Source organism: Pomacea canaliculata, linkage group LG2 (assembly GCF_003073045.1).
Source record: "Pomacea canaliculata isolate SZHN2017 linkage group LG2, ASM307304v1, whole genome shotgun sequence".
Lineage (NCBI taxonomy): Eukaryota > Metazoa > Mollusca > Gastropoda > Architaenioglossa > Ampullariidae > Pomacea > Pomacea canaliculata.
This window is the reverse complement of record NC_037591.1, coordinates 6330794-6351971: the sequence shown is the minus strand read 5'-3', so window position 1 is coordinate 6351971 and position 21178 is coordinate 6330794. Positions and strand designations below refer to the sequence as shown.

Here is a 21178-nt window from a genome sequence, read left to right as displayed (position 1 = left end):
ATGACTGCCATTTAGGCTATAACCTACCTATGCCTCAGTGAAATACCGTGATTGGAAATTGTGTTAACACATTCAGACGTCACCCGGCGTTTGTGTGGTGTGTTTGCCAACTGTCGTCACAGGTCACTAGTTTTCAACCAGCACACGCTAACACAACCTCTCAACTTTAACTCGATCGCAGTCAGACGGTATATCACATCGCTCTGAAGAGAATTCATGTTCACTGAATATAATGTCTTCCAAACTGGTGCAAGAAAGGAGAAGATGAAAAGGAAACAAAAAAGAAATTATGAATCTCAACAAAGCTACAGACGCTGTACATGTGTTACCTAGGTTACAAACGGCAAAAGACATATCTATTATAAGACGCACAAATAGTCCTGTACACACATTTCGACATGACAACTCGTACCACAAAGGAAACATTATAAAATAGTGTAACATACACCAAAACAAGATCCATGCTTTGTTGAAATAGGAGATGAGTGTACATGTTAACGATTTTATCCTGAAAAACAGAAAACAACATGCAAAACTTGCAGCAGTGGTTCCTTTTGTGTCCCCATGTTTCACAAGAGTGGTCTGAAATGTGATGAGTGGATAGGAAACAAGAGAAACAAGAAACAAGACCGCCAGTACTGTGACGGAATAGATGTCATTTACAAAGTGTGCTTTGCAATCATCTACTATCATGTATTAGTTATTAGGTTTCTTAGATCAAAATACAGCTGTACAATCGAAAAAAATATGTTGGTGGCATAAAAAGTCCACTTTTTGTCCCTGCAGAAGTCTTTTTTACAGGAATGAAATTGTTCGAGTGCCTGCAGTTTCAAAGACGCATGAAAGAAAAGCTAGGCTGCACCGGGGGACACGCTCTTGTAGGAGGGTTAGGGGAACAGTACCCGCTGAAAGGACAAGACATAACACACCGTCACCTAGCGCCACGCTGGCGGAATTCAGAGTAGGACTGCGGGTAGGTATGACACTCGACAGTCCTCGCTACAGCAAACAACCTCATGTCTGAATTCAGAAGCTATTTCGGATTGCAGGAATAAGGTAGGTGATATTTCACTTTATTTACTTCTGTTAAAATCAGAACAGGAAACAATACTGTTCACTTGAGTGTTTATTTTGGGTGGAAAGGACTTAATCACTCGACACAAGCACGCTCTTCACATTTGAAGCGTCTACTGAAGCACATACTAACACACCTGTGAACATAAAAGGAGGAGAGATCGAGGAAGGGATGGTGAGATGAAGCACGAAATAAAGAGTGATCTATTTTTAACCACTTGAAATCTGTTTTCTTTTAAATTAGAACGGATGGTGAAAAATGGATAAAAGGTCTAAATCTGCGAAGCCAGAAAAAAAGGTGAGTTTAAACAGTGCTGCTCTGTATTTATTTGTGTTTGTTTGTCTCTGTCTGGGTAATCTTGGTAACAGTGAACATCTGAATTATTTACTCCTGTGTCAGTTTGTTCGAATAAACACAGCGAGCCCATAGCTGTGAGTCAGAGTGCGGAGAGACCGACTTCCTTCCAGGAAAACCATTCATGGGGAACGGCGGGGGAGAAAGAGAGAGAGAGAGAGAGAGAGAGTTATCAAACTTTGCACCCAGTTACCCCTCGTTGTTATCAAACTTTGTAAGAGTGCAAAACATGACAATAACCCAGATTACCACTGGGAAATGCAGACGTATTTTTGCAATAAAGAACCCCGAATTATTTACTTTTCCTAGAATCGGGTGAACTCCCAGCCCGCAACGCCAGCACCCAGGAATGTTCTGTCGCGTGCAGCTGTGCATGCACCTGCAGCCTCACCTGCGCAGGAGGACAAACTGGCTCGACAGAAAACCATCCTAGCTGGGGTTATGACGTAAGAACTCTTCTTTTTTTTCAACGTCTTGTACGTAGTTATATTGCACGAGCATAAAAAGCATCCACGCACAAACGCACGTACACTGCTGATGCCGGAGTACATGCAAGAAAGCATGAACAACAGGAAAGATGTAGACAGATGTACGAATGCTTAGTTCAAACTCGATAAAGCAATATTTTAATATTTTAGTGGAGTATGCAATGATGGGTAAGAATCAGGAATAACGCGTACGTCCGTGAGAGAGAGAGAGAAAGCGACAGACAGAGGATTTAGAAATGTATCGGCATGCTTGGCAGAATTTCAAAAGTACTAAACATCGCTGAAATGCTTTTCATTGTTAATGAGTCTTACCGTTACTGAACTAATGTGCTTAACACATGCCGATCTGTGGAATTCTGGTGCCGAGCTGAAAGACAGGGTGAGGGGTAAGAGAGAGAGAGGGGAGAGAAAGAGAGAGTATATAATATTATTGTTAACGTATTTAAGAAACACAAAATGTGCACTTGCAGAAGCAGTGGATGAGTTGTAAAATTTCACTGACATATTGTCTTTATAAAGGAAGCTGCAGCAAGAGACGCTGACTCTGAAGCTCGTTGTCGCAGGAAGAAAGAAGTCAGACGACAAAAAGAAAGAGAAACCCGAAAGTTCAAGCAGGACTATTATGGTAAGACCAACTGGACCTGTTTAAAACAGTCGTTGATTCTAACGCCATAAATCAAACTTCCTTGAAACTAACAAATTTACAGAAAACTCCATAAAGCGTCTTGCAGTTTATACTGTTATTACAATTTTACAATAACTCTAAATCCCTCCTGTCGTATGATGAGTTAATGAGAAAGTATGCCATGAGAATGAACATAATTCCATATATTTGTTTAGTTCGAGCAATTAAAAACCATGCCTGCCATACTCTAGATGTGAATGTGTACAGGTTAGCATGGCTGACTGGCTGGACTGTAGAGTGGCGTAGTAATTTCATCACTGCTTTAATTATAAATAAAATTTCTAATTGTCCAGTACATTTGCACGTTTGTCTGTCAATTCTAAAGCGCCTCACAATAGAGAGCATGAAAAAGGATTTGAGACTAGGAAACACCAAGCTTGTCATCTCCGTTGTTGGAGGAGGTTCTCAGTTCGTCTCGCATCCTCGCCACAAGGCATTCAAACGAAATTTGATTATATCTGCGCTAAATACAGGTAAATATGGGAAGGTATTTACGTGAATGTTAGGTAGTCATTAATAAATAAATCTGTCTGTGCTCATTTTCTTAACCTTCTCTTTTGTGTTTGGGATTAACATACTTTGCAGTGATGCAACATTAGTTGCTGGGTCGGCGTTAAAAAAAAATTCAACTCACAACTCTTCCGAAAAAGGGAAGACAACATGGTATAGGGAGGGGGAGTGTGTGTCTGTGTGTGTGCGCGTGCGAGAGAGAGGGAGGTAGAGTAAATACAAAAGGTTTTTAATGTTATTGAGGTCATTGCCAATTTCTAATTATGTTCCAGATGCTTTGATTTTTGCGGAAGGCGAATGCAGCGATGAAATGATGAAATGTGTGAAAGAGTCTTTGCAGGACTTCGGGCTTCTGGACACAGAACAAGTGACTGCCATCAGAATGGTCCCCAAAGGTATCTTACAGGTAAATATACGGAGACTTTCGTCCTGCAGTTTGCGCAATTCCTTAATGTGCCCTCTCTAACACTGAAACACTCCTTTTCACACAAACACGATTAATAAAAATACGGTTTATTTGTAGAGCTTGTTTCCGCAATACTTATAGTGGACCAAACGCGCTTTTAAGCGGACACCTTGAAGTAGGCATCAAAACACCTTATAAAGTTATTATCATTGATACCGATATTCATTCACATGCACTCCTCTTCCATCGCACACAGACACATCGCCACACACACACACACAAACACGCGCACACACACCATCAAACTACACACACCACTCACCTCTACCCCTACACCGCGCGATAATGAGACTAGAATATATGCTTTCACTCTCGCGCATGTTATCACACAACACTTATATTACAAAGGAACTAGGAATTCATGAAGGCAGGTGTTATGTTGTTTTAGCTAGGTGACGAGGATGCGATTCTTGAGGTGAACGGCGAAGTCGAGGACATAAACAGTGTAAGCTTCCGCCTTGGAATGCAGTACAAAATAGCGGGTTAGTACCGACTGACTTCTCGTTTCTTTGCTTTATATTTTAAAATATTAATTCTGTTGCAAGCTAAAAAAATCAGCAATCTAAGCCTTATGAAATTTTAGGGAGATCCTTAGCCAGAATTTGCCATATACCTTTTCGCATCACGCATAATACCCTTACTCTCACCCTGGCATCTTCCACTCCACAAAATAAAAGCCTTTAGGGGCCATGTCAACATTTAATATGGCATAAACATCCCACGAGCACACACAGGCAAGACGGCATTAGATTTACACTTCACGCTGTCTTTCTCGCTACCTCACCCAGAAACTGTGTCCATCTTGTTCTCGCATGTAGGTATTCACTGGATTGCTCCAGAGACCGGTGATGAGACAAAGTCATGTGAAATCTGTCATTCTCGTTGTATTAAAAGTGATTAATTAGTTTTTGTTTATGTGGAAGGAAGGGTGGTATAGCCTGAATTAATGACAGGCTTTGAATTTGATGTATATGTTTTCTCGTATCCTCAGATGTGTTGAAAGCGAAGATGGTGCTTTTGCTGGTGGGTGAGGATCCCGAAATGGTGCCAGCTGTGAAAAAGGCTGCCTCTCTGCAAATCCCTGTGATAGTCATTCAGGTGTGTATGTGTGTGTTAGTTCATAACAACATAGTGAGCTCAGGACAACATATCTATGCAAAGAGATTTAATGAACGTTGATTTTTTAGGGTTAGCTAGCGTGTCACTCGTCCTGCATCATTGCAGTTCTCTTGTGATTACAATTACGATCACGCGCGCTTTATCTTTCTATCGTGGTCCATCACTTAACAGAAAAGTATGTGACGAATGCTCATGGCTGGCCAGAAGGTCTCACGTTCTCTGACTCCAAACTCATTTTTTAAAATATTTTATTCACTTACTTTCTGTAACCAGGGCTTTGGCGGACTGGTGGATTGTCTGTCTTCGAAAATGAAAACCACTAAAGAAAGTAGAAAAGGCGAGCCATCTGATCAAGGAAGACGGTATGTAGTATAACCCGTCAAAAGAACATATGTCACTGTTTCCATACAATTTTCGTTTTTTTGCTTTTTTGGTTTTTTTTTTTAACTTTAATTTTTTGTGTGTTTTATTTCTTTGTTTTAGTTCATAGCTTTCATCAAAGTACAAATACAATAAGCTGAAATTGTAATCTTTGTAATCATTTCTTATTATGTTAATATAATATCAATGTAACAAACTGCTCAATAGAAATAATACTCTCATTTTATATGTTTACTATAATTTAAATGCTTTTACACAGTGGTAATCAGGCTTCAAAGACGGGGACAGACATTGAACATAAAGTTCCATCTAAAGAGGAAGCCAAGAAATACGAGTCAGACTGCATCGAAATTATGAAATATTTCACCGAGGGCAAGTCTTCTCTCATAAATGTTTGTGAACTACCGAGGGGACGTCGCCAACTACGACCATTTGTACAATACAATTCTGAAAGCACTCTTCTCAGAAAGAGGTAATAATAATATTAATAATAATATTAATAATATTAACAAAATAATACGCTCTTTCAAGAAAAAATAATCGCCGAGATTTTTGTGGTGTGTTTATGGAATAAATGTTAAGTTTAAAATAAGGGATCGAACATAATTTTACTATTACCAGCAAAAATTATTACATTTTCTTGCACAGCGCCCATTGCTTTAACTAGAAGATATAAAATAGCTTAGCAAAGCTCTTAAATTAAAAGGTGAATAATTTTTCAGTTCAGAAAATAAGGCATTTCCATGATCATTGTGTTATGCCTATGTCAACTGGAAAGGTCGAAATAAGCAGTTCCTTATACATGGGAAATAACCTCTTCTCTGTCTCTTCGTCATTCACTCCGTTTAATCATCCATGTAATTATTCGTATGCTGGGCTGTCTGTCTGTAAGCGAGTCATTCTTTCTGTATCTTATGAAGGCTAAATGTCCATCCGTCTTTCTTTTCTGTTTCTTTGCGTCTATTTCACACTTTTCAAAATATGAAACTACCGCTACATAAATTTTTAAATGAAAGAAGCTAATTTAGCAGCTTAACCTTTGTGTTATTAAAGAGAAGGACACTAACACAGTATTCAATAAAAAAAATGTTCCAGGCAACAACGAAAGAGAAAGTTTGGCAATATCATGGCCTATTTATAGTCTTGCGCAAGAAGAAATTTTGGATCGGTCCTTTTTCGAGGTAAAGTATTTTACACCAACCTAGCTGTCATAAACAGTTTACAATTATTTTAATGGGAGGGCCGAAGGAGACTTTCAATCCTGTCCTTTCAATTCCTTCAATCTAGAGTGTTAAATGTAAGAATGTAACAATTATAGATAATTTATCAAGAATTTAGTAATGGTGGTGGTTTGAACTAAAATGTTGATCATACAAGCTGATCTTCATCCTTTTCATTCATTCATGATGTAGTTAAGAAAAATCAAATCCTTCACAGAATCAGCAATATTATCATGCTCTACTCGCCTTCTCATCTAAAGGATCCACAACCTTAAATGTTTCCTATTTCATAAGTATAGAGAGCATTCATTGATGTACATCAATATTTACTATTTAACTTTGAAAAACTAATATTTTGAAATCAGGATGGCAGAGAAAGAAGGCAAAAACAATTAAACAAGTTAATGCTAAAAGCTCTGTAGACGAGAACACCGAGTTTGTCGACTTTCTTCTGGATAACGGGGTGTCGATCAAGGCATTCTTGACAGAATATCATCTGCGAAAGCTGTTTAGAAAGGCAAGTAGTCTTTTCAGAGATTTTACTTCAGTTTTTGTTGAAAACTGATATTTACTCACAATCCTCCTTTTTGTAATTTAACTCCATCATTATGGTGTCACTGAACAGCTAAATTGTGTGCACACATGTGCATATGCCAGCACACTCACAGACATAAACACTTTTTTGTTTGAAGAAACTGATTTAAATAGGAAAATGTATATGTTTTAAGTCTGTGTTTTCTTTCTTTTTTTCCAGAGTGTGTTTGGCGCAATGAAGTCAACCGGAGTTACTGAGAAAGTACCCAAAGAGGTAGAGTATTTCAGAGCTTAGTATCAGCATCACTTTTATTTCGACTAGTTTAATTGCTAGTGTTTGATATGATGTTATTAATCCTGATCTTATTAGCACTCTCTCTTTATCGGTGTGTATGTGCGTGCGTACGTGCGGACGTGTGTGTGTCTTATTATACCAATGTCCTTATGCTGTCCATTAACTTACTGGTATTGAAAAATTTATTTCAACCAGGTTCCATTCATGCAAGATATCATCGACATGTTTGACGTTTTGCTTGGTGACATCTACAACTTCAGAGAAGAGAAGGTGTGACACTGATACACACACACACACACGCACACATACACAACTCTAAGTATTTAATATAAATGGTTTAAGATGCATTATAGTCCATAAAAGCAGCTGATGAAGAAAGACTTCTGTTCACATATTATTGATAATTAGAGAAAGTGAAGTAAGAATAAAAGTGAAATGATAATGACGAAGCTTAAAAGTTTGTTATTGTTGACATTAGTATTGATAACACCATTAATGTAAGTGATATTTTATCTGTGTGATGTTTAAGACAGACATTTTCTATCTTTTAGATTGCAGAGGAAGCATCAGCAATATCAGGCAGTCCCTCAAAAAAAGATGTACAGTGCAAGTGTGAAATCACGATTCACACATTTATGCGTAGCGAAAGTAGTTGATGTTATTATTATTGCTTCTGCAGCTGTAGTAGTCGAGGCTGACGTTGTAGCTGTAGTAACAAAACCTTGTATCTACATATACTAGGCTAGAATCACAGTTGTTGACCATAGTCTCAACACCTCATCTCACCATCTCTGCCTATTGTCCAACTTTGTGGATCACATACCCTCTTTTTATTGCCACCCTTGCCCATCTTTTGAGCTTGACGATGGAGGAAATGAGTTGGGACTGTATATTCTTATTATTATCTCAGATTCTATAATATCCTTTTTACAGGCAGCTCAAGTAGATGAAGTAGCCTCTATACTCCTAAAGTGTGGACTTAAAAGAGAAAGCAAATTATTTACCCTTGTGACATCATATAATATACCTCGTCCTGTTCTCTGATGATCTTGTTTCTTTTTTAAAATAACTAGGAGAGCTTGACCTTTGTTTTGGAGGATTTGTCTTTTAAGACAGTGCGGGTTGAGGTTTATACTAACTCAAGTAGCAGGCGTGCTTTATTCACTAAAACTTTTATGCTTAAACTATATTCACACAAAATGAAAATAGCTTCAGTAGTGCGCATTTCTTTTTGGTTAGCTGGCAGTTGCGAGAATAAGAGAAGTTATGAAAGGGAAACAAGAACAGGACATAGAGAATGGAGTTTATAAAGTTGTGAACGTGCAAGAAAAGCCGCAGGTGAGTCGATATTTGTGGCTTATTTCTGTGAGTTGTTGTTTCTTTGATTATGTATGTAATATGGTTACACACAAGAGGTCTACAAAAGTGGAACTATATTCTATGATTACAAGGCTGAAGGTGTTTGAAGGCTTGCGGGATTTTGCAAAGATTTTATGAGCTAGTGTCGTGTAAACACTGTGCTTTTTATAAACACCATGCCTATTTATTGGAAACAAAATTTCGTTTGAACAGGTGTCTACCCTGTGGTTGATTTTGTTCTAGGTAGCGACCCACCCTGCAGACGGTCAAGATCAAGACTCTGAAGACCTGGTATGATTCACATGCCATCGTTCAACTCCTTTTATTGAGAGAACACATGATATTTATCTGAAAACATCTGAAGCGGTGGTTATAAAGTCGTTACTTGCTCTCGGTTCATACTGCTACTTGTTGTATTTGGACAGAATTCTAGTCTTCCATGAGCTAGTTCAGATGGCATACTGATTCAGATGTTACAGGCACTGTCGTGGTGTTGGTGGTGTTTACTTATTTGCTACGTATACCATGAACTGCACATTTTCTAAAGAAATAAACAATGTTGTATGATCAAGTCGTTTTTGTTTTGCCCGTGCAGAAACGTGCTTCACATTATTTTCAACTGTGGCTGCAGAAGAAGTCACATCAAACCGATCTGATGGACGCATCCATTCAGGTATGTATACATGTCACAATAGATGTCACTATGTTCCTAGTTCACCTTAGTCAACTTATTATTACATTGTTTTACATTGTATTGAGCAAAGTTCATGCTATTTAGTGGTTTAAAAAAAACAGATCCATGAATTACTACCTCCCTCCCCACCGACACACCCCCTTTCAAAAGGGTTAAGTACGAGATATTGGATACTGGACAATGTACTGACAGGAAACATCATCAAAGTATCTGATTGTACCAACAAATTGATCAATTCATAATGAACGGACATTTTTCAATACAAAAATGGTAGTTCGTTAATGATGGTGATGTTTAAGTAAAATTCACACAAAATTGACTGTGCTACATCTACTAATTGTCATTACTTACAACTAGCTGTACATTCCATTTTGTCTTCAGCAACATTTCATTGGGGTACTGTTTAACGATACAAGGAAAAGAAACTTGGTAAGTCAGACTATATTAAAGTATTTAGTAATGCAAGGAAAAGAAAGTTGGTAAGTCTAACTTCATTTTACTTCCCATTCTCTGAAGTTGACCTCGTATCTATATGGTTTGCTTGATGTTTGTTTATTTGAAATAGTTTAACTTCAATGTAGCTTAAATAGCAGAAAGTTTGTCACATTTTACCAAAATGTTTCATATACAAGATTTTTCATTTAAATCCTTTTATCATTTAACATTTTGAATGTTCATGGTAAACTTTTGTGCAAGATTGTCATTTTCAGAAATAAATTACATCGAGATTTTTTAAACTCACAGAATAAATTTGGAAAGTTCATCAAAGACAATGACAATAAAAGCCAGGTGAGCCTCTCGTTGAACTGCATTTTGAATACAGATCCTTGGAGACTTATTTTGTCACAGGGCCAGCACTTTCTCTGGTTGTTCCCCTTGTCAATACTCTTTTTTTTTTTTATCACTTTCCTGTTCCAGACCAAATCTTATTCTGTAAACTGTTCTCCGTTTTAATTTCTTGCTGTGAATATCTTTGTTTCAATGAAATAAGAAAAATTTCTGACTGCATGTAATGTTTAACCTTTGCGGTTTTTGTGTGTCCATGTTAATATTGTTGCGTAGACAGATCATGTGGAATTAATTAATATTTATTTCCACTTTGGGGTCCTACGAAAAAAGAATGATATAAAGATCAGTCATCCTTGTGACCTCATGCAAATTCTGGGCCGGAAAATGTCCCTCTGTTCTTTTGTGATCAAGAACCATAACATGTTTCAGTTATAATAAAGTTGTATTGTTATGGTTGTCCGTAGATTAACTTATTCAGCTTTCAGTCTTCATGCAACTTCCCTTCTTTGCATTTCAAACAAAACAATAATGCAAAATATGTTTCTTGATAGTTAACACAGAAAGTCAAAGAAGTTGTGAAGCAGCAGAAAACCCCAAAGGTGAGTTGATATTTCAATATGTTTATCTGTTATTTATCTCGTTTTGACTTTGTACATAGTATGTCACATAGTTTACATATATATTTATTGTAGGAATGTTTGTGTATGCTCACTATTTTTTAACATTGCGACATCAATGTCATTATAGGTAAAGATATCTCCAAATATATACTTTGCTTAGATACCTTTCGAACGATCGTAGATGATCTTTATTTAAATTAGCATCGCCGTTTCCAGAAATGTGGCTGCTATTAGAACTCCTATAATCTACAATTATGGACATCTTCATGATGGTTATGAGCGTGAAAGCGAATACAAAGTTTAAAACTTCACAGCTAGTCATGTCTTTGTAATCAATCATTCACGAGGGATGTGCTACATTGAATACAACTTTTGAAACACAAAATTTATTTGTTAACAGCTTTACGCAACAGTCATAGAGGTGATGGAGCGGGAAAAGCAACAAAAGCAGCAACAGGTGAGTTGTTATGTTAGTGTTTATGATTGTCTAAGGTATCTGTTGACCATGTACGTTACATAAATATACATGGTCTGTGTGAAGGTATGTATATTTTTATTATGTAGTATATTGATATGTACTTGTGTAAATATACCTCTGTGTGTATATTTATATATTTCTATTCATGTGTGCGTGAATATATTGCACGGACTGCTTCAGCTTGTAAACATCTAATTTCTAATAATCACCATCGTCGTCGTCGTCGTCGTCGTCATCATCATCATCAACGACTTATCTACGATTAGCCTTAAAGCATCTGCCTGTCTAATATTTGTATTTTTGTTTCAGCAAGAAGAAAAACTCAAAAAAGAGATTACAGATTTGGAGGTGAGACGCACTATAAATAATTATATCAACACGTAAAAATCATTGCAAAAAAGATTAAATGCTTTTTTCTTGGTAGGAAAACAAGAAAACTATCAATTATGGATACAATAGTGTTTTCAGTGAAGAAAAGAATAACAACTATTGCTTCAAACGCCACAGGGATACACACACACACACACACACACAAACTCAGGGAAATGCACACACATGTACACGCACGCGCACTTAAAAGCACACACAATCGTTTTCTTATCTTTTTGTTTTATCTTTGAACAGAAACATCTATTTTCGATAGGTGTAGAGCTATTGATACCTCTATTATATATATGCAACTATATTAATATCATTATTTCGTGTTTGTATCCAGGATTACTTTGTATCCTGGTACAGAACGACGAAGATTAAACGGGACAAGGTGAGAATTTTTTTAGTTTTGCACACTCTTTCTTGGCGCTTTGTATTAGAAAGGAAGGAGTGAGCTGGTTTCAATTTGAATTGTGAGAACGTTGTTACTGACAGCCATGCACACTAGATTAAAACACAAACAAAAACACGAATTAAAAATGAATGAAGAATGTAGAAATATAATCAGCAACTCACACCTTGCAGTAACACTCTTGAATAAAAGTTTACATCTGAAGCTTCCGCCGTCAGAAACACGAAACAGAGTCTTTCACTGTTGCTACTTCTTTTGAAGTTTAATTATATTCAGGGTGCCAGCACTTAGGAGATACAACCACGTTCACACTCACGAACACACCCCCCCCACACACACACAACACTCGCCATCCGTCCACGCTTTCTGTTTTTCTTTAACAAGATTGTAACTAAGGTAATAATTTGATATCAAGATTTTGAAAATGTATCTGCTTTAAAGTGTGTGGTATTTTCTTTTTTCTTTCTTTCTTTTCGAAAAAGCAAGTAATTTTAAAAGTGAATCAATGTTTACTAATAATATGGGATTTTTTTTTTTTTTTTTTGTGTGCAGAAAATAACAAATCGTACAAAGAAAGTAAAGCCAGACACACACAAGGTATGAGAAGATGATTACCAGTTAAGTATTTTGGCAAAACAGTTATACTGCCTACTACTAATAAACGAGCACAACAAAGGGTACTCGTATACTGATTGCTCTGTGTACCTTCAGCTTTGTAGGAACCAGAATCATTCAATTACCACATTTCACTATTTTATGTTTCAGCTTCTTTGTCTATTCTCTTAACTCATTGTGTGTGAGTGCATTTGTGCGTGAATGTGTGTATTTGTGTGTACATCTGAGTATGTGTGTGTGTGTGTTGGTAGAGGGAAGAGGGTTGTTTTTCTCCTTCTAAAAAATTGCAATCTACTTGTATTCCCAGGGACTTCACATCGACCTTTTTGAAGAAGAAGAAACGACGGCTGAAGATGGACTTGCAGAATGGGGTAAGGGGCTCACCCACACACGCACTCACACACACACAGAGCAGCACACAAACCCGCAAGGACAGTATACACAAATCATCGATGTCACGTGTCAGATAATTAAAACTTATCACATCATGTGCTTATTTTTGTAACTGCTCATGCAGAGTTTATGTAATGTCTCCAGTTTTTTCCTGTACTTTTAAAAATCAGTGTAAGATAATGACAATGATGACAATGATAAACTTTATTTGTCCCAGGGGCCAATTTGAACATGGGAAGGTGCTCTAGTTACAATAAAAGTTAAAATAAAAGTAGAACAAAGTTCGTTGCAAGATAATGACTTTTTATGTTAACTTTTGACAACTTTTAATTTTCACTCTCATGGTATTCAATGCAACAAGAGAACATTACCAAATTATCGTGTTAAGAATTAGCTATAAGCATTCTACAAATTAAAAAAATCTGACATTGCATAACAACAGGAAGGGTTCTGCCTATTAAATATCAAACATTACATGTGAATACACACAAACGCTTCCATCATGCGCGCCAGCAAACTAGCACCTGGTAGTAGAATACATTATCTATTTGCATTATACATCACAATAATTGAATACCATATAGCTGGATATATCAAGGTAAAAGTCAAATTGTCATATCACATTTACTGTCATTCCCTTTTATGGAAAAAATGTAAACCGTTTTCTGTTTCAGAACCGAAGGTAACATTTAAATACCCGGAATTGCTGCTCTTTCGTGGGCGATTGTCAGCTCTAAGTTTGACATGGCGCAGTTTCTGTGGAGAGACGTGAAGGTATGTTAACAATATCTTAATTACTTAAAAGTGCGTGGGAGAGAGAACTTTCATTGTTTAACAATGAGTATTCGTCTTATATTCTTTTAATTTATTTCTCACCTGTTTTTTTCGGTCATTCATTCCGTAAGTCTTTCTCTTCGTCAGTCACCTTTTGTCTTATAATATGTATATATATTCTTTTTTTATTTTTTTCAATCTTTTAACAAAATTACGATGACTTGCTATAGGCTTCTGTTTTGGAGTCTCGATAGACTGTAATTATATTTTAGAAGTATTAAAAATGACTTCTAGGTGTAGCACGACTATTCACTCGGCTCCAGCTCTTTCAAGTAAGAAAAATAACTATTTTTCGCACATCTTTCATTGTCATAAGCCTTACTCATGTTTTCGCAGGATCGTATGACGGCCGCTCTCATCGCTTGTGTCACACTGAAGGCCATGAAGAAAAGAATTTTGAATAATGTGGCTTTCATGGATGAGAAGGAAGAATACACTCAGAAAATAGCGTAAGTTCCTTTTTGTTAAGATTGTGGAAATAGTATTTATGGTCAATGGTCAATGGAATGAATAAATGAATCGGAATAGATACGATGAGTGTTAAAGAAGCAGTGGTGTAAATTATGATCGAGAAAACAGACTAAGTGATATCATTTCGATGCTTGTTTCATTTCCCCGGTTTTAAACTACAGTGTGTTTGAGGGTCTGGCAGTCGCAGTACTGAACAGATGTAACAACGAAGACGCAGAGAAAACAAAGAAACTTTTGACAAGAATTCAACCCCAGTGGGAAGGACTTACTTGCCTTGAGATTGCCGATCAGGCCAAATGCAGCAACTTTATTTCCCAGGAATCATGCCAAGCCATCGCAGACCTAATCTGGAAAGGGAAAGACAACCAGGTACCTTTATAATGACCATGATATAGATAACTTTCAGTCACAGAGCCATCAAAGGATATTTGTTATATAATTTATTTGTAATCTTCCTCTTTCTGTGGATATATCTTGTTGTAATATATAGTTTAGTATCCCAGGGCTTCTGCTAAGGCTAAATTCTTTGGGGTCCCAGGGACCCCTTCTTCAGATTTTTAAGGGGTCCCTGTTCTTTGCCCAGATTTGAAGGGGACCCCATTGACGAAAATTGAAGGGGTCCTCCGATCTTTTAATGCGTACTGTACGCAATTTTTTGCGTAAGCAGAAGCCCTGGTATCCAAAGTTTGTGTGAAAAACATAGGTCCAAGATTTACTTGAGAAAGTTTTAAACTATCAAGTGACTAATTCTAAAATATCGTTTCAGGCTCATACTGATGACGATGATGACTTCCTCTCAGTGTGTTGCAAATACTTAAGGAACATCTCCTATGTCTTCATCGCATTTTTTGTGGTCATTCCAACATTTCTCCTGGAATGCGGTAAAAACAAAAGGTCAGGTGTCATTTGCTCATTGTTTCCCTTTGGTTTTGGGGACATTGTAACATGATACACCAAAGTTGTAAAATGAAAGTAACCAAAAGTTTCCGATCATATAAATGTTTTCTAATTTCTTGACTGTTTCAATGACTGAATTAGAAAACTAAGCTAAATTGAGACAATAGGCTGCTGGATGACTTTGATGTTGTCTTTATGTCAAATTCTAGGAATTGCCGTAAAATAAACAATGTAAATAATGCTTACGATCTAATTTTTACAAAATGGAAAAAATATGTTTCCATAATTATTTCTTTTAATTTGAAAGGTCTGGTGCTTATCTCTGGAAATCGTTTCAACAAATTGTCGACAATTTTCCGCTCTCGGCCTCGTCCCCAGCATTCAAATTTTATGTCAACTGGGTAAGATTCTGAAAAAAAATTAATATTTACATTGTTTGGATATTACATCAGAAATGAAAACAGAAAAAGTAGGTATTTCCAGAATGTTATTAGGATTTTTATTGCCTTTAATTATTTTTAATTCTCTTTTTGCAGTTTTTCTTCCTGGGCTTCGTGTTTCTTTACATGTACGTTCTTCTGGTGCGAATACCAATAGACACTTTACAAATTCCGGAGCTGATTCTATTCGCTTGGTTCTTCACACTTTTTATAGAAGAACTGCGACTGTCAATTGTAAGTCACAAGACTAGAAATACATCAATCAAGCGATGATTATGATGATGATGATGATCTCTTTATAAATTACATATACACTATATGTGATATTATATACATGAATACATACGAGTATGGGTCGGTCTATTACACACATGAATATAGACATGTATAGGTCAATTTATTTGTGTTTCAGGTAATGATCCCTCATGGAACAAAAGGCAAAGTTAGTTACTTCCTACTGAACCAGATCGGCTTTCTGAGCATTACCAACTACTACTTGGGCTTAGCCACCATTGCTGGCTGGGTGATTAATCCTCAGAGTGCCTTTCTCCATGGAGCCATGTGCGTCAACTTCATCGGATTCGTCTGTCGTCTTTTCTTCTTCTTGTCAATTAACGCGCAGCTGGGACCGAGAATCTTCATGATGCGACGAATGGTGAGCCGAATTCAATGTTATTATTCTTTTTCCCTTTGTCTTGACGTAGACTGAAGATATATATGTATATGTAATTTTATCAGTGTAGTTAAATTTCAATAATATATATATATACTTTGAGAGTAAAAGAAAAATTGCACAACCTTTCTCGTCCTCGTGGGGCTTTGAAGGGCTGAGAGGTGTTTTCAAGAGTTAGTTCTCCCAAAATCCGCAAAGGACCGATGCAGATGCCGCTTCCATCCCCTACTGGGCTGGGAGTATAACTTCCCTAAAGGGGCCCATTTCTCAGCCCGAATGGGACCCTTTCGGGGCCGATGAGCTATTGCAGGCTGTGTTATATATATGTTATTACATTCCCCCCCCCTCTCATTCCCTCCAATGCAGGTTGTACTATAATTGTCACCAAGTCCTGCTCTTTTGTTCGCTTGTTGCAGATAAGGGACATTATCATTTTCTCCGTAATCTTGATCATCATGTGTTTCACCTATGGCGTGGTCGTGTACTCGCTGGAGAACAAAGGCACCATCAGAGACCTCCAGCTTTCAAGTTTGCTGGAGCTTCCCGTCAACGGCTTCTGGCTTTTGCTGGGAAATCAGCCCAGTAATCTCCCTTTGTCTATGTCTTTTACTCTAAAGACTGTGTCCAGCGTGTTTTTGTCTCCTCTTGCTCTTTGGCCCTCGAGTCTTCTCCTTTTCCCCCATCTTCCAAAATCTGTTAATTTTTTTTTTAGAATATGGACATAATATCCCCATAACTATATGCACTCACTCTTTTTTGGTCCTCTAGATCAGTGATGCCCAACCTTTTTCGGCCTGCGGGCCATATCCATTTCGGACAGCCGTGTCGCGGGCCACTTCACCGCAAAAATACAAAAAAGAAAAAAAAATAGAGCAGATAACATTTTTTATTAGAAAACAAGTTGTACTTACCATTAATTATGTAGTAATTAGTAGGATATTTGAAGTTGTTTTCCCGAAACCAACTTCTGAATGTCTGGCTGCATCGTAGAGACACCAAGTCGGAGCACTGAATCGAAATGTTGGTCCATCGAAAAAAAGATTGAGAGACGCCCCTACGTGGGGATAAATACTTCTTCCCTTTTTTCTGTTTTTTTTTTTTATTACTAACATTTTATTATTACTAACATGCCGATTTCCTGCACTGTGGGCAGAAGTTTCGCGGGCCGGATATGGCCCGCGGGCCGTAGGTTGGGCATCCCTGCTCTAGATAATTTATTTATCTGTTTATTGTTGTGACGATGATTATGATAAAGACGACGATGACTGCTAATTTTGTTTGTGTGAATGTTTATCGACTTGTGTGTGATTGTCCTTTTGAGTATCTAAATTCCTGTGAATCTAATGTGATTCAGGTGACAATGCAAATGAAGACAACACTGACCTAAGGATAGTTATACGAGGTCTGATGAGGGTTGTCTACATGATGATCGCTTGCATCTTGATGATCAATCTACTTATTGCGGCTTTCAGGTAATTACGACTACAGAAAGACCTGATCCCTATCTATCATCGGTTACTTCCTTTCTTCTTATCAAAGTCCACATTTTTAAGCGAAGATAGTACATTTTAATGTGACAAATTAACGAATTATTGGCCGTAATCATAAGATATATTGCATACTCACGGTATTAGTAAAGATATATAGACTGGTAAATTTTGGTACTTACTTAGAACTGAGATTCTAAGAAAGCCATCAACATCTGATGGTCTTGCGTTTAATACTGATCACTGACTTGTGTTCTTTGCTGCGAATGATCTTTTCTTTATCTAGAATTAACACAACTAGAATTTATGTTTCAGCCACACTTTTAATCAGGTCCAAGAAAAGAAGGAGGAGGTGCGAAAGTTCCAGCGATTTCAGATGATCTACAGGTTCTATTACCAGTTCCCTTTCCCACCTCCACTGAGCATTCTCTTCTACCTGCCAGTAGCCTTTGGTGTGTGGTGCTGCAGATGCTGCAAGAGAACTTGTACCAAAAACCCATCCCTCAAGAATCCGGATGGAGATAAATTCCGTAAGTGCAAAATCGTGTGGCAAGAAACTGAATGAAATATTAATTTCCGTGGTCTTATTGTACACAATTTATGCAATAATTTACATTTAATTAGCAATATTCATGACAGCGTATAGCCATATGTTAGTGCAGTGGCACTCGCTAGTGATGGAGTGTTGGTTCTATATCTGTTTGGCGCAGCAAACTTACCTTAACCTGACTATAGCTGCTGGACAGAGAAAATAGAATCAATCTTTTAACACCTGGCCTAGAGAAAACTGAGATCTCTAACAGATCGTTTGTTAAGGTACTACATTTCTGGACAATCTACATCATGTTTTGTAAAGCGGTGCTATTTCTCCAAGATCAGATAAGAAATATTATTTATGAATGTTATTTATTAATGCTGTAAAACGTTCCTCCCAACAAATCCTCTGTCTACTCCTTACTTTAGATCAAATTGTGAATGCTCAAGAGGAGGAGGAGCTTCTTGCCTGGGCCAACGCAGTGGTGGACAGCTACAGTGTCGGCTCCCCCATGAATGAGGACTCGGTTCAAACCCAAGTCAACGAAGTCATTAGAAAGTAGGTGAAGAGCCCGGGTCCTCAGAGAACAATTCCCCTTCACCCACCACCTCACCTGGTCTTGATATTTTATTCCAAAAGAAATCGCATTCGTGGAAAAGAATATTTATGCAATGACAGCTCATAGAACAACTAGTGCTGGTGTTAAAATATTTCAGTCTGATTCCTTTTTCTGAAATGAGTCAAGACAGTTTTCATGTTGCGCTGACACAGAAAACTTCATGCGCAGTAAAATGCAGTTTCTTCAGTAGCAACCAACTATACCAAATAAACTTCTGAATTCAAAAGCCAAATAAATTGTCTGTAGTTTTAGTTCCTTTAACTTAATTTCTTTCGCGATTTCATGATTTTAAAGGATTTGCCTCGCTTTGTAAAGCCTTTGTCGTGCGATTTTATTTACAGAAGGATTGCTGGGTGTACCAGTGAGAGAAACACCTGATATCACAATAAAGTAATTTGTTTCTTTTTGCAGAGTTCAGCGAATAGCCAAATCTGACGAAGGGCTGTACAAGTATACTGAGAATAAGGACAGTATTGAGAACCTCAGAGATCTTGGTGAAATAGTAAGTACAAAGTTAAACAAATGGGACTTGTACGTAAAAGCTACGGATGAATTATTAAATCTGTACAATGTATTTTATGAAAAGGTGTTTTACAAAAAGAACTTTCTGGAATAAATGTAGATGCTCGGGATCAAGTCTTTCTTAAAATAAAATTCTGTTTTAACTTTCATCTCTTTCTCATAATTTCAGGCAGCATCCATAGGTCGACAGTGGCCACCCAGGACTGTCTATTTGAGTAACTAGTTTGATAAGGCCGAACTTTTGGTTCTGAAATTGTTTTTAATACTGAATGTAATTTGTGACTGAATTGTTTCAGCTTAAAAAACTGCAAGAATCCGTACAATCACTTGCTGGTGAGTGTCACTTCATTCTAACAGTTGTAATTTGATTTCAAAAGTCGGTTACCATGAACATGTTCATTATCATGACATATTTTGAAAAAAACTGTGATGTCTAGGTGCAGTGCGAATGATATTTGAACATTAATATCTTACAAAGCCAGTTGACAACAACTTTTGTTCGTCTGTTTTTGTACAGACAGTTTACTAGCTCGTCCAGACCTGCAAACTTCTAAGGCATAGATCGTCAAGCAGTTGCATGGCCACGATGAACATGAGACCTTGAGTACACTTTGAACAAGAATAGGACAACGAAAAACAAAAACATTTTCCATACGTTATGGAGTCCAATACGCAATTGAAGAGACTGAGGAGAATTTGTAATAAATATACTATTCCTTCATCTTGTTTGCTTTGGAAAAGGATTATGGTATTTTTATGTGAATATTTGGATTACGAAAAGGAAAGAGGACATCAATTTTTGAGAGCCTTCACACTCAGGTGATGTGATTAAGTGTCTTAAGTTTATGATCTCAAGTGTATGGGTATCCCTAATGAGTAGAAGTATCACACATCTGGTCTGTTGATCAGAAGGTCAACTCTGGACTGAATGAAAAGCAAGTCATCAACATCTCAAGTTCCTTTTTTTCATTTTTTTAACCATGTGCTCTTTACAGATTCCTATTCATACACGCTTCCTGATATATGTTTAAAGCGGAAACTACACAGAGATATTTTTTACTTCTGTTACTAATTTGAGAAACTGCATAAATCCAAAGTCTAATTAACGTTTATTATTATATCTATGTTTCTTATTAGTATGTGTGTATGTATGCATGTAAGCTTTAAGCATGCATATAAATATGTATGAGTGTGTGCTTTGTGTTTTTGGTTGGTTTAGTTTGTGAATGTTTTTTAAGGAGACTTCCTGTTTTATCCTACATGTTATTTTAGCAGACACGTGCACAAGTATTGACCATGTGATGAATTTTTGGTTTTTGTGCATTTGCATTTGTTTTGATATCGTTCTTTTTGAACTGATTTATTTTTAAACCTTTCAGTTTTGTGTGAACGGAAGAGCAACAGGCTGCGAAAGCATGTGTTAGTTGGCAAGATTTTATGTGATTATGTTATTAATGGGTTTTGTGGATTTTCTGACTCATTTTACCTTTTTGAATGAAACCCTATATCCGTCTATCACTCCGTCCATTCACCATCCGTCCTTTGTGCCGCATGTAAGCATGTGTACTCATACGAGAAGTATTAAATTCAAAAGCACTCAATCACACCCCGGTAATGTACAGTGTACACTTTTGATATTATCGATGAGCATAATATTTTTTCATCATGAATGTAATAATGAAAACTCATGAATCAAATACATAATACTATAAATAGTCTTTGTCTTGGCAATGTTTTATGGTGTGTACTGCATCTTTAAGACAACAACCTCTAACTGCTGGGTGACAGTCTTCCTTTGTATATCAGAAGACTTTATATTATCACAAAGCGTTGGAAAGTAT

At 37.1% G+C, this 21178-nt stretch overlaps 2 protein-coding genes across 2 annotated transcripts; both read left to right on the top strand.

Annotated features, from left to right (window-relative positions):
- The first annotated feature begins 903 nt into the window (after window positions 1–903).
- On the top strand, window positions 904–6809 carry LOC112557568. The gene is made up of 12 exons (XM_025227512.1): window positions 904–1056; window positions 1319–1372; window positions 1739–1875; window positions 2437–2542; window positions 2928–3075; window positions 3385–3518; window positions 3967–4060; window positions 4570–4676; window positions 4971–5059; window positions 5338–5550; window positions 6174–6259; window positions 6664–6809. Exons 2-11 carry the CDS (start codon window positions 1334–1336, stop codon window positions 6217–6219), a joined length of 1113 nt encoding a protein of 370 aa, XP_025083297.1. The 5' UTR covers window positions 904–1056; window positions 1319–1333; the 3' UTR covers window positions 6220–6259; window positions 6664–6809.
- A 5962-nt stretch (window positions 6810–12771) lies between these two features.
- On the top strand, window positions 12772–21052 carry LOC112557566 (transient receptor potential cation channel subfamily M member 3-like). The gene is made up of 15 exons (XM_025227509.1): window positions 12772–12837; window positions 13534–13633; window positions 14030–14142; window positions 14326–14533; window positions 14931–15058; window positions 15369–15462; window positions 15598–15735; window positions 15914–16156; window positions 16591–16756; window positions 17529–17646; window positions 17977–18191; window positions 18625–18754; window positions 19227–19317; window positions 19634–19670; window positions 19855–21052. The coding sequence occupies exons 2-15, from the start codon at window positions 13604–13606 to the stop codon at window positions 19896–19898; spliced, it is 1755 nt and encodes a 584-aa protein (XP_025083294.1). The 5' UTR covers window positions 12772–12837; window positions 13534–13603; the 3' UTR covers window positions 19899–21052.
- The last annotated feature ends 126 nt before the right edge of the window (window positions 21053–21178 follow it).